This window comes from Raphanus sativus, chromosome 5 (assembly GCF_000801105.2).
Source record: "Raphanus sativus cultivar WK10039 chromosome 5, ASM80110v3, whole genome shotgun sequence".
Classification (NCBI taxonomy): domain Eukaryota; kingdom Viridiplantae; phylum Streptophyta; class Magnoliopsida; order Brassicales; family Brassicaceae; genus Raphanus; species Raphanus sativus.
The window spans coordinates 10,158,248-10,176,086 of record NC_079515.1 but is presented as its reverse complement, the minus strand read 5'-3'; the positions used below and the strand labels follow the sequence as shown (position 1 = coordinate 10,176,086).

Below are 17,839 nucleotides of genomic sequence, written 5' to 3'. Positions count from 1 at the left end.
CTTTAAACAAGAGTTGCGAAGAGAACATTGTACTCTGGTGGTTTTCAGCTTAGATACTCAGTCGATAAAAAAGGTTTGGACACGGATCGGATATCCAGGTTTTTAAAAGTATTTGTGATTTGCTTCGAATATTATAGACATCTAATTTTCCAATTTGCTTTACTTCGGAAAAATACGAATATTCGAAAAACTGGATATCCAAAAAATAAATAAATATTTTGCGGATATTTACGAATACTTACGAATATTTTATTTATTTTGATTATTATAAATAATCTTAAAAATTCTATACAAATTTGTTTTGTAAAATATTTTTTGGAGGATATATAAGATAAAAATTAAAAGAAGCAATGAATCTATATATTTTGTAATTTTTTAAACTTAGTTAACAATTATAATAACACAAAACTTAAGAAAAAGTTTTAACTGTCATAAATATTTTCTCTTCTTTTTATGTAATATTTTTATATAAGTAATAATGTTAATGAAATCTGTTAAATCATATGTTAGAATAATAATTATATAATTTAATTCATTTAAACTTTAAATATAATCGAAATATACATATATTTATATATTGACCGATCGGATCGGATATTCGCTTCCCAAAATTTTATTATTTGTGATTTGTTTTAATTTTAACGGATATTAAATTTTAGTATTTGTTTTGCTTCGAAAGCTTACGGATATCCGAAATTTTCGGATCGAACGACAGCGAATAACAAATCGAATCAAATTTAACGGATAAAATTCTCAGCCCTAGATAAAATCATGAATTCATGTCAGCCTTTCTCAGTGTGATTTTTAAAAACAAGGCCTCAGGCTTGGACGGAAGAAAATTATGAAGTAATAATAACTAGATTCTAATCCGCCCTTTCAAATGACGGGTATATTTTTTATTTTACCTTTTTTAGAAATTTAATTTTTATATTTGTTTTATTTTATAATCTTATATGTATACTATTATTTAAAAAATATTAATAAGAGATTTTGATAATTGTATTAAATTTGTGATGTCGTATAACTATATACTTGTACCTAGTATTTTTAAACCTGATCCAGACCCGCGGTTGAACCAGTGATCCGGTATGTAATCCGGTTTTAGTTTTAGGAAAAAATATAATATTTAAAATCCAGTAAAACCTACAAAAACCCGCTAAAACCTATAACCGGCTACCAGTTGAACTACTGGTTAAAACAATATGTAACTTTTAATTATTATTTTTTTATATTTTTAGTTATATTATTAGAATCTGATTGTATTCTAATTAGAATAAATAATAATTAAAATATTTTAAATTTTGAAAATACAAAAACCTTATTGAAAAGAAAAAAGGGAAAATGCTCTTGGAAAAGGTGAAAAATAAAAATAAATTCGATTTTTTTTTGAAAAAATAGTTTTGATACATCCAGTTAAATATATTTATGTAAATGAATTAATATGGTCTTCACTAACTTTAAGTAAAATCACATTTAATATAAAAAAAGTTTTAACACTATAACCCATTTAAAACATGTCTAATTGAGTTTAGATGAATATTTATTCCTATAAAAATTAAGATTGTTGAATAACATAAAGAAATCATTTGGATGGGTTTGCGGATTGACCCGCCCCGACTTGACCCGCCCTGTTCCGATGTGGGTTGAATCATATTTTGATTCAAAAATCCGCGAGTAGAAAAAATCATACCCGCATCCGTCCCGCTTAAATTAGCAAGTAACCCATGGGATCAGCGAGTAATATTAAAAATAATTAAAATATTTATTTTACATTTTATTTATATTTTTTTAAAAATTAATAGAAATAATATATTTTAATTAATATTTTATTTATATTCATAATTTCAATTATTTTTAATAAAAAAATCATAGTTTAAGAAAAAAATATATTTTTTAATTTTAATATTACTAGTTGGCGGGTACCAGCAGTTTAAATTCGACCGATCCGCATTCGCCTCTCGTAAAATATACTCGACCCGCATCCACATCTGCCCCGCATATTTTTTAAATCTTCTGACACGCACCGACCTGCAGCGGATCAAAAGGGGTGTGCCCAAACTCGAGGCAGATTTGTATGCTGTTATCTTTTGTAATGAGAAAGTGTCGACAGAATGTAATATTTTTGATGTATAAAATTTGTAATTCCTATTCTCTGAAACTAAATTTGATGCTGGCCTTGGTTGGTATAATGCTATTGTTTTGATTTATCTTGTTTATCTTTTGTGTTTCTGCTTCACACTCTTGATTGTGAAAAGACAATTTGTATAAAACATTTTGAACTCCTGATTATGGATGAAGAAGATAACCCTAGAGCCGAATAATAGTACGAGGGGACACAGCTTAAACAATCCGAAGATGGCGTTTAACATGTGGGTAGCTCATCTAAACCAGTTACCAACAAGATCGAGAATCTCAAGGTGGTCACCTCAAAAATTACCTCTCTGCTGCTACTGCAACACACTCGAGGAAACTTGCGATCATCAACTCTAAAGCAATGCTGTATGATCTCTTGTCCTCTCTCGATTGAATCGCTACAGGAATCTCCATTTTTGGTTCGAACTGATGTCATGTACTACTATTTGATTCCCCTAAACCCTCATGAAACTGGCAGTTCATGTAACGGTCTATCACCTTTGGAAGCAGCGCAACAACGTCCTCCACACGCTGTATTACAACTTATCAACAAGAAAATCTGTAGCACCATCTCAGCCAGAAAGATAAAAAGAAATTTTATAACTTCGTACTCTTACGGCTTACTTGAACTTATATTATATTTATGTACACTATTGTTTAGTTTGTTGTCTTCTTTTTCTTTTTGACAGCTTAACCTTCTCAGATATATAAAAAAATATGTCTTGAACTTTCATTTATAATGATATTAACAAGTTAGCAAAAAGAAAAGAGTTATATAAATAACTTGACATACTAATAGCTGACTATCCTACTTGTAGCCATCTTGAATCAAGCTATGAACTACCCTTATACTTTAGTTTCACAAGATTTTCATCCATAATTACTTTCACATTATCTATATAGTATATTTGATATATGTGTGTGTGTATACGTATACAAAAATAGTCTTTTGGACCAATTAAAATAGGTATAGACCATTGATTTTTTTTTATCAAACTATAGAGTATATAGACCATTAATTATTGTTTCTTCAGCTTATACGCGCACGTTATAAAAAACATACACGTTCACGTCTGTTTTGTTTTTCTAATAATTCACTAAACAAGATGCATGTAACACTAAACCCAATCTGTAAAGCATGACCAAATAAAACTAAACACATAAGAAGAATATAAGAAAAAATCGATCTAGAGAGATCACGTTACTAAAGGATTTGAATTTGAAGTTTCTAGTTATATTATTGAAAATTTCCCTGATTTCCATCCATATCTCTATAATATTATTCGATCTCCATATATAGTATTTCCTTTTTCCACAAGATATCAATTAAATATTAATCTACTTAATTAGTTCGGAATATTATCCTTTACGTGTTAACCTTGTTTGGAATCACAACACGTTTGAAAAGTCCAATGCTCCAATCTTTATAAATAAAGAAAATCCCCCGAAAATGGTTTAGCTAATGCTTATTTTTGCTTTAGAGAGGTGGTATTAATTGCTCGCACACATAGAAAGCTAATAGTAATGGATAACAACTTTGAAAAGACACGAAAGGAGTATTGATTTTTTAATTATCGTGGAAATTTTAGGTACTCTCTTCATTGCATTGAAATCAAATGAAAATTCCTTTTTGATGCCTATTACTTAAATGAAGATTAAAGTGAAATGTGAATCACATGCATACTTGTGTGGTAAGAGTGCAATACCACACAAGTTCTTTTTCTCTCTTTTCTATCTCCAAATGATTTGTTATCAACTGTAGTACTTCTTGAAACCAAAATTTATTTACTACCGGAAACATGACCGCATTCTTGAACTATAGCTTACGGACAGGATTTGGGTTCACCTTTAGATTCACCACTTGATTTAGGACCTATAAAAGTAACATGTGGATAATTAAATAAAAAATATTAAATATATTTAAAAATAGTTAAAAAAGAGTAATGTCAATTCTAAACCCTAAATCTTAATTTCTAAATCCTAAACATTAATTCCTAAATCCAAACCATATACCCTAAACTCAAATCCTAAACCCTAAACCCAAATCCTAAACCCTAAACTCAAATCCTAGACTTTAAAATCAAACCGTAAACCTTAAATCTAAATCCTAGATCCAAATGCTAGACCCTAAACCCAAACTGTATATCCTAAAACCAAATTCTAAACCCTAAACCCAAACCGTAAACCTCGAAGAATTACTACGTAATTTTGTCTAGTTTAGTGATAGCACTCTGAAGTAGGTATGGTTTGGGTTTAAGGTTTAGGATTTGGATTTACAGTATACGGTTTGAGTTTAGAATATATGATTTGGGTTTAGGGTATAGAGTTTAGATTTAGGGTTCACAGTTTGGGTTTAGGGTTTAGAATTTGAGTTTAGAGTATACGGTTTGGGTTTAGGATCTAGCATTTGGATACATGATTTGAGTTTAGGGTCTAGGATTTGGGTTTAGCGTATACAGTTTGAATTTAGGGTATAGGATTTGAGTTTAGAGTTTAAAATTTGAGTTTAGAGTATAGGGTTTGGATTTAGGAATTAATGTTTAAGGTTTACAAATTAAGATTTCGGATTTAGAATTGACATTATTCTTTTTCTAACTATTTGTAAATATATTTAATATTTTTTATTTAATTATCCACATGTCACTTTGATTGGTTATAAATGAAGTGGTGAATTTAAAGGTTCATCCTAGGGGTGAACCCAAGTACTATCCATAGCTTATTGATGAATTGAATGGTTACGTATGACTTTTCTTTGGAGTTTATTTTCGGTTAATTTGAAAATGATATGTCCACAAGAGAACACGTGATAAAACAAGTCCACTAATGATTTACAAGGGCCCGTTAATAAATTTACAAAAAATTGTAAATTATAATATATTATCAATTCAAAAATCACTAGAATAAATTATTTTTATGCTTTTGAAATACTTAATAGTTAATTAAATATTAAACTTCTTATAGATGATAAAAATTAATTTTAATAAAATGTATTTTATTACGTAAAATAAACTTGAAAACATTCATATATACATAAAACTATATCCAATAATTTATATTTATTTTAAAAATATTATGATGTAAAATACTTTTAGATAACATAATATAGAATTTTGAGATAATGATGATTGTTAAATTAATGAAGTTCGTTTTTAGATAGATAATTATATATTAATGATCTAATCTAACTATTTATTAAGTGTAAAAGATTTTAAAAGCTTTAACTTTTAACGTGAGAACAAAAAAAATATTTTACAAATAATAATATAAATATTTTTGAAGTCCTTACGAATTGTTTTCAGAATCACAATGAGTGATTTTGATTGTGTTAAGAAATTTATCGTAAAAATATATGATTCATTCTATCTTATGTGATATAATATATATATATATATAATCGGTGTAATATTGCTAAACCAAATATAATACTCATTCTGTCCCACTTTATGTGATGTTTTAGGCTATTGCACATAGATTAAGAAAATACATATTTTTATGTAGTTTATCTTGGTAACATAAAAATACATTAAATAAAACTAGTTTAACCAATAATAAAAAAGTACAGTATTTTATAATTGGTCATAAAATCCAAATCATATTAAATTCTACCTATATTAGTGAGAACATCACTTAAAATGGGACAAAAAAAAATCCTAAAACACCACTTAAAGTGGGACAGAGGGAGTATAAAATATGTATAATATTTTAATTTTAATATAAATTTAATTATGATATTATCATTAGAATTTTTTTAATTACTCAAGATCGTGATAATGATAAATTATCAGCTAAATCACTAAAACTATTTATTAAAATTAATAATTGAACATAATATATGACTTATTCTAAAAGTATGTAGAATATGAAAAATCAACAAAATATTGAACTACTAATTGAAATTATTGAAAAGATTGACAAATAAGCAAAAAAAAACCTAAAACTATAGACAAGTTGACACATAATCCAAATCACTTCATAAATAATAATATAGATAGATATAAATTTAATTATGATATTATTGTTAGAATTTTTTAATTACTTTCAACATAGTGACAATGATAAATTATCAGCTAAATCACTAAAACTATTTATTAAATTAATAATTGAATATAAAATAAGAACTATCCTAAAATTATGGAGAATATGACAAATCACCAAAATATTAAAACTACTAATTGAAAATATTGACAAATAAGTAAAAGAAAACTAAAAACTACGGAGAAATGGACGCGTAAGCGAAATCAATTATTAAATAATAGTATTGAGAATCAATTATTAAACTATAGACCAAATAAAATACATCCAGATTTGCAATGAACAAGTATTGAGAATTTAATATTTCAATTTCAAAATTTGCATTGACTTCTAAAAATGATTATATATTACTAAAACTATTAAAGTTTTCATATTGAAAATTTTATTATCAATGATTTTAAAAAATTGTTATAAAAGTACAAATAATCATAAATCATATCAGTAGAACGCCTCATTTAATAGATAACCATATCAAAACATATCATATATCTATGTTGATATTATTTAAATTTATTTATATATCATATAAAATTGATTGTTTGAATTTATTCATATGAAATTAATGTAACTATATAATATTTATTATTTTTATTTATGTACTCGCACAAATTTAATTATATATATAATAATTACTTGCTTCTCAATTATTCTATATATATTATTTTATTATTTCATAAATTGAAAATAATGTAAGTAAATAAAATACCTAAAAAGTATGTACATATATATATATATATAATGCTCATTCAGCGTAAGACGCGGACCTTAACCTAGTTACTTAGTATTATCATATAATTTAAATATGTGGTTAATTTTAAATGCTTTTAGAAAACTAAAACCAATAAAACATATATGTGTAAAGAGAAGTTCATATAAGTATCTAGGACTATCTCATTTGAGAAATTTTTTTATTTCACTTTTTATTTTTTGATTTATTTTTAGTGTTAAGACTTCGATTGATATCTATATGTTCAAGTGCTTAGATACCTATACTTTTTTAAAAAAAATCATTTAATTATTTTATGAACAATAAAATCGCTAATAGAGATGTCTAGACACTACCTAAACCGATTTTAAATAATTGGTATCTACCTATACTAATTCTCTTATATCTCTGATTAAGGTTTCATCATATCCCGTGACAAAAAAGGGGTCTCATTAGGGCCATCTCTAAATTTAATATTATGTCTAAAAGTTTGTTTTATATTATCTTATATTTATTTTTAAAAATTCTTACATTCTTTTATTTTTTAATTCGGATTCTGTTCGACCACTTCACCATCTCAATTATTTATGGACTATATATTCTATTAGGCTTGAGAATACTCACCATGTGATTTCACTACAAGAAAACATATTATTTACCAGGGCGATATTCGTTGTAAATTCGTTGTAAAAGGGGGATTACGACGAATTTACCTCGAAAAACGATTCGTTGTTATTCGTCCGTCGTAAAAGAAGATTCGTCGTAAACGCCACGTAACGGTTACGAGTTAATGAATTCGTCGTAAAGGCGAATGAAAGCATTCGTCGTAATGTCCACGTAAACACTCGTTGTAACTAACTCGTAAAGATTCGTCGTAAAGCAGTTGTAAAGATTTCGATGTAAAATACACGTAAATGTTCGATGTAAATTCGTTGTAAAATTTACGACGACCTTACATCTCCTTCGTTGTAAACTCGATGTAATTGTTTACATCGTATTTACGAGTACTTCGATGTAAATTCGTCGTAAAGTTTACAACGAATTTACATCGTTATTTTATTTATTATATTATTATATTAATTTCATTTATTATTTTATTTTTATTTATAATAAAATTGGAAATTATAAAAATTAAAATTTCAAATAATAAAAAAACAATTGTTTAGAAAATAAATATTCCATAAATAAAATTTAAGTTTTAATATTTTACAAAACAAAATTATAAAAATAAAAAAATCTACGGGAGAGATACATCATCAAAGTAGTCGGTCCCGCTCGGTCCCTCTCCGCTCGTTCCCGCTCCCACTGGATCGGTAGATTCGGGATCCCGTTGTTGCATCCCGAGAGCTTCTCGTCTGGCCGCCAACGCTCTCTGCATGGTCGGGTTCCCCATCGCCATAATATCCAACAGGTTCTCGAGAGAGTCTAAACGCTCCTGCTGGGTATCCAATCGAGCCTGCATCTGAGAAGTCTCTTGGGCCCGTCTAGAAGAGTAAGACGAAGTCGCCCTTGCGACTTCGTTGACAGAACCGATTCCCACCGTCCGGCCCTTCTTTCTTGGAGCGACCTACAAAAAATAATATTAAATAGTTAATATTGTTGAAATAGTAAAATTAATTTAAACTAAAGCTTTTAAATTTTACCTCCTCGAAGATCCTGTCGACCTCTTCCGTCGTCAATTTGACGGGTAATCCATCTGGAGACTGCTGGGTGAGTTGCGTCTCCCGCTCATCAACCCGAGCAGCCACAGTGTTGAAGAGCTTCTCGGATGCAGGATCAACAAAAGTCCCGTCCGGTTTGGCGTGAGTCATCTTGAAGAGGTCGGACAAAGATGGCATGACTCCGGTCTTCTCAAACTACAAAAACCAATAATAAAATATTAAAAATTGAAATTCAAAGTTATTAATAAAATAAATATTACAACTAAAACTTACAGCGTCGAGACGGATCCCGGCATGAGGTTTTTGCCCGGTGGTATGGAGCATAGGCAAATTCCCGTCTTTATCCTTGGTCCTACGGGAAGCGGAGCAGGAGTTGGCCTTCCGGATTGAGCTGGGTAGCTTCCAAAAGGCGATGAGGCCATCCCATACCTCCTTGGTGACCCCAGTGGGCTTCCCGTCATAGCCGTAGATCTCCCACTTATCCTTCCAATCCGAGACCGTGTTGGCAAGGCGAGTCTTCGCCTTTGCCTCGAATTCCTTCTTCACCATTTCGGTGATTCCTAAGGACCAATTCCACTTTTGCTGAAACAAACAAAATTATGAAACCATTAATAATTAATTATTAATAATTAATAAAAATAATAAAATTAAATATAAAAAAGAAAATTGAAAAATTACCGCAAACTGTTTAAACCAAGTGGTCTTGACGTGATCTGGAGTCAAACTCCAGTTTGGATAAGCTCCGTCGAGGTATCCCTTCATCGTCTTTGAAACGCTCCGGGAAACACGGTTGTTGGCCCCAAACCTGCAAATTGAACCAACTTGTTAATAAAATATATAAAAATGATTTGAAATTTTCAAATTATAAATTTACTTACCAATAAGTACCCGGCGGTCTATCGGGGTCCAAAACGTCCATACCCTCCCGTCCAGGCGCGGAAAGCAAATCCTCCACTGTATATCTTGCGTATGGTGCATGAGGAGGCACCCGCAAGTCTGGATGAACATCTACCCCTGGAATGGGCTCCTGCGGAGCTGCTGGTGGAGGAGGTGGAGCCATCTGAGCTGCTGGTGGCGGAGGTGGAGCCATGTGAGGTGCGGGAGGAGGACTCCAAACTCTCTGAGATGTCTGAGAGTCCGGAACGGCATCAGAAGATGCTCGGCCGCCGGAAGAAGAAGACGTCCCGGCACCGTCGCCAAACATCTCATCATAAGTCGGTGGTGGTTTTTTCCTAGGAGCCATGATCTACATTATTTAAAAAAAAAATAATTAAAAATCACAACACTATTAATTAATTATTTTTAAAAAAAATTCTCTATACTAACCACCTAAACTAATTTCCTAAACTAATTCTCTAAACTAATTCCCTATACTAACCACCTAAACTAATTATAAAAAAAAACTAACTAGAGAGAGAGAGAGAGAGGAGTTACCTTAGAGAGAGAGAGAGATTTGTGAGGAATGAACGAGGAAGCCTCGTTCAGAGGCGTTGCATATATAAAGAAAACACGTTCCTCGTAAATTCGTCGTAAATTTACGAGGAATATACCAGGCCCGCGTTTTTGGGTTTACGACGAAAGTACCAGGCCCGCGTTTTTGGGTTTACGACGAAAGTACCAGGCCCGCGTTTTTGGGTTTACGAGGAATATACCAGGCCCGTCTTTCTGTTTACGACGAATTTACTAGAACACGTGCTTTCAGTAATTACAACGAAATTACAACGAAATATGTGAAACCCCGAAAATCAAAATCCCTAAACCCCAAACTTACATATCTATACTTTCATATCTTCTACACATTCAACCTCTTTTTCCAACTGAAACCATAAACTCCAAATTTTTTTAAAATGCATATTATATAAAATAGAATTTGATACACATATGAAAATAAGATCTTCTAATAAAAATCAACATTTGTTACATATTTTACATCATGAAGAATCGTTTGAGTTCTCATCAACATCACTACAATGATCATCATCGCTTCTATCGAACTCATCTTCACGTGCTTCATCCGTCACATCTTCGGGAAGATCTTCATATTGACGGTTATCCGGGTCGATCAAAAGAATTTCATCAGTTTGTTGATCAGGTACCTCAACTTCATTGATTGCATCTTCTTCTTGCAAAGGTGGTTCTTCTCCAGCAACAATCCGTCCACGAGGTGTTATTTTGATAGCAGTTAACCAATTTATCCCAGAACTTCGAAGGCGAGGGTATGGAAGGAAGCTAACTTGTTCGGCTTGGGAAGCTAAGATGAAAGGCTCGAATTTGTTATATCTTCTCCCAGAATGGATATCCACAACACCAAATTTGTTAAACCGAACACCACGGTTCTCCACCGGGTCGAACCACTCGCATTTGAAGAGGACACATTTTAGCTTCAACAACCCTGGAAATTCCACTTCAATAATCTCTTGCAAGATCCCGTAAAAGTCTGTTTCACCTTTCACACATATCCCGTAGTTGCTTGTTGCCCGACGTCTCCCATACTCATATGTATGAAAAGTGAAACCTCGTGTGAAGTACATAGATGATGTGGTGACCTTTGCTACTGGACCTTGGATCAAATCATGAAACCATACAGGATAATATGGATCGTCATAATCAACCTACAAATTAATACATCACTGTTAGAATTTTACATTAATAATAATAGTACCAAAGATTACTTAATATGTTAATATTACCTGTCCTTTTAACCACTTGACAAAGTGCTTATCTTTCCTTGCATCCACCTCGGTTCCGGATATTCCTGGTATTGCTTCTTCAACTTGAGATACAAACAAGCTGCAAATTAAACAAATGCATCATATCATATAATTAATTAACATCATATCATATAATACACATGAATATTATTTACCTTTCAAAAGAACGCATCACAGCATCCTCGCAGTTGAGCAGAATATAAGTGTGGGCACTATGCTTATCCTCATCACTGGACCACCATACTTCTCTCAGTTTACCACCAAACCGTCCAATTTGGCAGAAAATGTCAGGAACACCGTCTACTGCATAAGATTGTGGTACTCCACCATCATCATATCTTCTAGGAACTCTTTTCCTCGTACGAACCGTTGAAGCAAAGTAGTATGATGTGAAGTTAGATGTTTCTGCTGTCAAACTTCCAGCCACAATCGAACCTTCCACCTTTGCAAGATTTCTTGCTTTCCCCTTCAAATGTTTCATAGAGCGCTCATATGGATACATCCATCCATTGTGAACAGGTCCGCGAAGTAATGCTTCGTACGGGAGGTGGACAACTAGATGTTCCATGACGTCAAAAAATGATGGAGGAAATATTTTCTCTAGGTTGCACACTATGATCGGGATGTTCTCATGAAGTTGTTCGATGACTTCTTCCTTGAACGTACGTGTGCTAAGGTCTCTGAAGAAAGCTCCGATCGCTGCATATTGCAAATATAACTCAAATTAGTAACATTTCATAGTATATATATATATATATATGTATATTATTAATTAATATTTACCTGCAAGTGCTTCATGTACATTTGTTGGAAGGAGCTCAGCAAAAGCGAATGGAAGTAGTCGTTGCATAAACACATGACAATCATGACTCTTCATTCCTGAGAACTTTTGACCTCGTTCAACACATCTTGACAGATTTGAAACGTAACCATCAGGAAACTTCACTTCTGATGCAACCCAGTCAAACAAAGTTGACTTCGCTTCTGATGACAATCGAAAGATGGGAACAGGAACATTTCCATTGCTCTTGATATGTAACTCACTTCTTGAGCAAATATCGGGTAAGTCCATCCTTGACTTTTTGTTATCTTTTGTCTTTCCTGGGACGTTCAGTATTGTATTCATGATGTTGTCAAAAAAGTTCTTCTCTATATGCATCACATCCAGGTTGTGGCGTAAAAGAAGATCTTTCCAGTAAGGTAGCTCCCAAAATATACTTTTCTTATGCCAATTGTGAGAAACCCCATACCCATCAGGCATATTACCAGGAACATGCCAGTTTCCTCCTTGCTTCACAGTTTTCTGAGCTCCGTAATAATCAATGTCCTCCTCGATCTGCTGGCCTGTGAGATATGGAGGAGGACTGTCTCTGACAACTTTGTTTTTCCTAAACAATGTCTTATTTCTTCTGTAAGGATGGGCAACAGGAAGAAATCGACGATGACAATCAAACCAACAACTCTTTCTACCATTCTTCAGTTGAAAAGCATCCGTAGATCCATGACAATATGGACAAGATAGCCTTCCATGAGTTGTCCAGCCAGACAACATTCCATAAGCAGGAAAGTCACTTATCGTCCACAGCAGAACTGCTCGCATCGTAAAATTGGTTTTCGTGGAACAATCATAAGTTCTTACCCCTTCTGACCACAACTCCTTTAGCTCCTGTATCAGTGGTTGAAGAAATACATCCAACGACCGTTTTGGATGCTTCGGCCCAGGGATTAATATGGTCAAGAATAGAAATTCTTGTTCCATGCACATATCCGGCGGCAGGTTGTACGGCGTAAGAATAACTGGCCACAAAGAATACTGTCTCCCAGACATACCAAATGGACTAAATCCATCGGTGCATAACCCAAGATAGACATTCCGAATATTTTCAGCGAAATCTGGGTATACCTTGTTGAAATGTTTCCACGCCCTTGCATCTGATGGGTGAGCGACCTCGCCATCCTTCTGGACATGTTCAGCATGCCACCTCATCCATGCAGCAGTCCTCTCCGATTGGTATAATCTTTTTAACCTGTCTTTAATGGGTAGGTACCACATCCTTTGGTACGGTACCCTATTCCTCCCACGTCCTTGCGGCTTGAATCGTGGTTTCTTGCAGAATCGACACTCTTCTAACTTCTCATCATCCTTCCAGTAGATCATGCAGTTGTCGATGCAAACATCTATCATCTCCGAAGGCAACCCAAGACTATAAACCAATTTCTGAATCTCATAATAAGATTCAGCTGACACGTTGTCTTCTGGCAAATACTCTTTGAACAACTCCGCCCAAGCATCCATGCAATTCTCAGGTAAATTATGATCCGTTTTAATGTTCATCATCCTAGCTGCTAGAGACAATTTAGAGAGACCTTCTCTACAACCAGTGTAGATTGGTTGATTTGCAGCATCTAACATTTCATAAAACCTTTTTGCATCCAAATTAGGTTCTTCTACATTTCCAGTTTCATGAGCTATTGTAGTAGTTGTTTCTAAAAATGCATCAGTAATCATGTCTTGAACCCTATCATGATCTACCATCTGCTCCTCCTGATGATAACTAGATTCATTATGCAAATGATTCGGTTCTTCACTATTACCAGCAGCTTCAAAATTATTACTACTACTAGCTTCATTTCCACCATAACCCTCCCCATGTTGATACCAAATATAATATTGTGGTGTAAATCCTCTGTTTAGTAAGTGCTTCCATACAGTTTCACTACGAGCAAATTTTGAATTCTTGCATTTCCGACAAGGGCAGAACATCTTACCGCTTTCCTGCGTGATCGGTGTACAGCCCGCCTGGTGCATGAATGTCTCTAGCCCGCTTAGAAATGCATCCGTCACTCTACCGGAATCATCTTTATGCGAATACATCCAACTTCGTAACTCGTAAATATTGAAGCCATCAGCCATTTGTTTTTCTTTTTTCTGGTTTTTTTCTTTGATTTCGTTTGTGTGTTATTTGAATTGAGAAATGATCATATATATAGACGATTTTCGTAAGTGGTAGGTGAAGGTATAACATGGATTTTACAACGAAATGTTTTACTTTGCTTTTACATCGTTTTTACATCTTATTTACAACGAATTTACAACGAAGTTAGTTTATTTTGAACCCCACTATATGCACGTTTTCACCAAAAGTAACGGTCACATGATTCCTCGTAAATGGCTTGTATATTTACAATGAGTTTACGACGAATTGGTCTTTCCACGTAAATCACTCGTAAATTTACAATGATTTTACAACGAAGTTAGTTACTTTAAACCACACTATATGCACGTTTTCACCAAAACTAACGGTTACATGATTCGTCGTAAATGACTTGTATATTTACAATGAGTTTACGACGAATTGGGCTTTCCACGTAAAAGCCTTGTAAAATTACATTGGGTTTACGACGAAACGTTTTCGTTGTAACTTTACAACGAATTTACGACGAATATTTATTTACTCGTAACATCGTCGTAAACACCATGTAAATTTACGAGGAAATAATTTCCTCGTAACGAGTCGTCGTTATAGACGCGTTTTCTTGTAGTGTTTTACCAAAAATAAAATATTCACCGTGTGTTACACAATGTAGAGAAACAATCATGGTTCTAACGATCTCTTCTCTTACATTTTGCAGTTAGGGATGGTTTACTCATTGCCTAAACACAAGCCAATATCTTTGGCGATTTTTACACAAATCTCTTAAAACTTGAAATTTTACCAATATTTCTTTTGCAATTCTGCATGAGAAGCTTGAGACCGAGCTAGAGAAACTGAAGTTGACAACATAACCCTTGACAACATTAATTAACTGAATTTCTTCAAGCAAAGCGTATATTTTCAACGATCAATATCTTATATTGTAGCTCATGGAGGTTGGTTTTTGCTTTAAGTATTACACTACTTGTATTTGGTGTTTCGCGTCTGATTGTTGATGGACCTCATGGGACGGTATAAACTATTTGACTTCTTCATTTGTAGTTGTTATATAGATATGCGTTGTGTTGATCTTAACACAAAATGTGATATATCAACAGAATGATCAGAGTACAATTTGTAGTGGATAGCACTTGGTGTCACATCTTCGAATGGTCTTGGTTAGCGCAACATATTTTTTTCAAAAAACATTTATGTCATTTCTCCATGTTGCTTTTGCTAGTACTTATCATTTTGTTTGTTGGATCTTGTCTCAGTTCATATTTTCTCTATCCAGAGGATCCACATCGTCGCACTGTTCACCATAAAAGCAACACAATGTGCATCGAGCATGTGATACAATATCACAGTTGAAACGGATCCCATCGTGGCTTGATAATGTAGTCCTTGTTCATAATTTGGACCTCCATTAAGTAGACAATGCGTGCCACGCACTAGTATATTGCCACATATATATTTAGCGGATATTCTGTGAGGTATAGAGACAGCTCTAAGAGAGCTTCCTCCACATTGTTTTATCTCAAAAACTGATTCTGGTACTTAACCATGTAACCGGTTTAGTTTTTAGGATCCATGAACTCACTGCCAAAGACCACATCATCAAAGGAAAAGGTCTTGAGACTCCCACCTCATGCTCCTTCACATATCATTAATGTAAAACATAACAAAACCGAGCTATAGCAGCTGATCTGTTGATGTATGCTTATGTTATAACTAGAATAAGGAACTGGTTGATAATGGTCTGCTCACTGGGATGTGAGGAGTTTCTAGAGAGAAGAATTTTGATAGAACAAATGCAAAAGCTAAAAAAGTGTATACTTTATCGGTGAAACAGTTGTCATTTTTTTTTGGTGTAAACAGTTGTAATTTTTATTGTAAATATAACAAACCTTGGAGATTGAGGAATAACATGTGTGATAATTGTGGTTCCTCACACCAGGAAAAAAGAACTTGTATTTTCTTTCGTAGCATAGTGACAGAATAAAACAAGTATACCCCTTGGAACAGCATCTTTACTAGGATGCCATCAAGTCTGCCTTGATTAGAAGCAAGCAGTATGAAGATTGTAACAAGCTGTTACTGCCACTGGCATCTTTTTAGAAATAAAGTAAGTGTCTGTTATTTTATTTTTTTTTGTAACACAAAATAAGTATATGTTAATAAGAGATATTTTGTGATAAAATAATATATATGTATTCGGTAATCGGTATGCTGTAAGTGGGCCACAAACCACGAGACAAATATTAGTTAAGTCCGAGCCCACAAAAGTTTAATAATGGACCACTCGCTAGTTTGGATTTTGCCAAGTGGGTCCCTTTTATTTTCAAGATTTCGAAGTTGAACCCCATATGTTTTTAATTATTAGCTAAGGGACCCACATTGGGATTGTGTAGCTCTTTGCCATGGAATCCAGACAAAAAATATAATAAAGAGAAAACAATAAGAGTATCAAAAGAAAAGGAAAAGAGAAAAATAAAGAAGAAACACAACCTGTAAAGTTTGACAATAGGATAATTTGAGAGCATATAATCCAAATTTTTGTGATGGTTAAGAAAAAACGAAGTAATGATTGGTTGCCTTAGACTCTTGTAATAATTATATACATGTTTAACTTCATGATATAGACACATTGCTGGTTGGAAACGACATCCGTTATATATTCATACACTAGTTTAGAAAATAAGGACATGCTAGATCTTTCTAGTTTTAGTTTTTATTTATTTATACTAAATAGTATATTTATAACATTTGATCGTTTTATATTGATTAAGCTAGGGATATGTATTTGAGTACCTACTCGAATTCGGTTAAAATCTATTCGGGTTTGAGATTTTCGAGTTAAAAGATCCTAGCTCTATTCAGGTATTTATAAACTTTGGTTTCGTTTTGATTTAGATCTTTGAGGGTTTGATAACCCATTTAAATTATTTTTAAATTTTTTAAATTTATATATCTTTAAATATCCTTAAATCTAAGTAAAAAATATAACATGTAAATTTGAGTAATGTAAGTTAAAGTATCTAAATTAAAAATTAAAATAAATTTAACTTGAATATTTGGATGAAGAATAAATATATATTTTAAGTATTTTTGGTGTTTTAATTATTGTTTATCTACTTTAGATGTTTACTTTGGCTATTTTTTATATTTCAAATATTTTAAAGAGACTTAAAATAGCTTATATCTTGGATATTAACTCGAAAAATAGCTAACATATTGAAGTCTATAAATATGATTTAAATACATTCGAATATCCGAAATATTTGTTCGGATAAGGTTTAGTTATAGTTCTCTAGATTCCAAAATGGTAAATCCGTTTGGATATTATTTAGTTTCGGTTCAAATTTGGTAATATTTTATCGTTCAGATTTGTTCAATGAAGAGTTGATATTATAATTTTCATGAATTTTTATCCAATAAAAATATTTTTTTTTAATTTGCCATTGATTTAATTGAGAAGTTAATGTATTTAATTCAAATTTAATTTTAGAAAACACATTAATGTAAGTGAAAAAGACAAAACATTAAAATAGAAAGTATTAGTTAATTATGTATTTAATTCAAATTTAATTTTGGAAAATACATTAATCAAAGTGGAAAAGACAGCATTAAAATAGAAAATATTATTTAATGTCAGTGGCATAGAAGTGTAAATAATACTGA

At 32.4% G+C, this 17,839-nt stretch overlaps 1 protein-coding gene across 1 annotated transcript; it reads right to left on the bottom strand.

Annotated features, from left to right (window-relative positions):
- Nucleotides 1-10,399: 10,399 nt before the first annotated feature.
- On the bottom strand, nt 10,400-14,779 carry LOC130512780 (uncharacterized). The gene is made up of 4 exons (XM_057011094.1): nt 12,027-14,779; nt 11,399-11,942; nt 11,223-11,322; nt 10,400-11,144 (listed from the first exon to the last, which is right to left on the bottom strand). Exons 1-4 carry the CDS (start codon nt 14,155-14,157, stop codon nt 10,464-10,466), a joined length of 3,456 nt encoding a protein of 1,151 aa, XP_056867074.1. The 5' UTR covers nt 14,158-14,779; the 3' UTR covers nt 10,400-10,463.
- Between the last annotated feature and the right edge of the window lie 3,060 nt (nt 14,780-17,839).

Coding starts and splice junctions, on each gene's coding strand:
- LOC130512780 (XM_057011094.1), bottom strand. CDS start 14,157: ATGGCTGATGGCTTCAATATTTACGAGTTACGAAGTTGGATGTATTCG. Junction 11,943..12,026: donor TGTACATGAAGCACTTGCAG/GTAAATATTAAT, acceptor TGCAATATGCAG/CGATCGGAGCTTTCTTCAGA. Junction 11,323..11,398: donor GTGATGCGTTCTTTTGAAAG/GTAAATAATATT, acceptor TTTAATTTGCAG/CTTGTTTGTATCTCAAGTTG.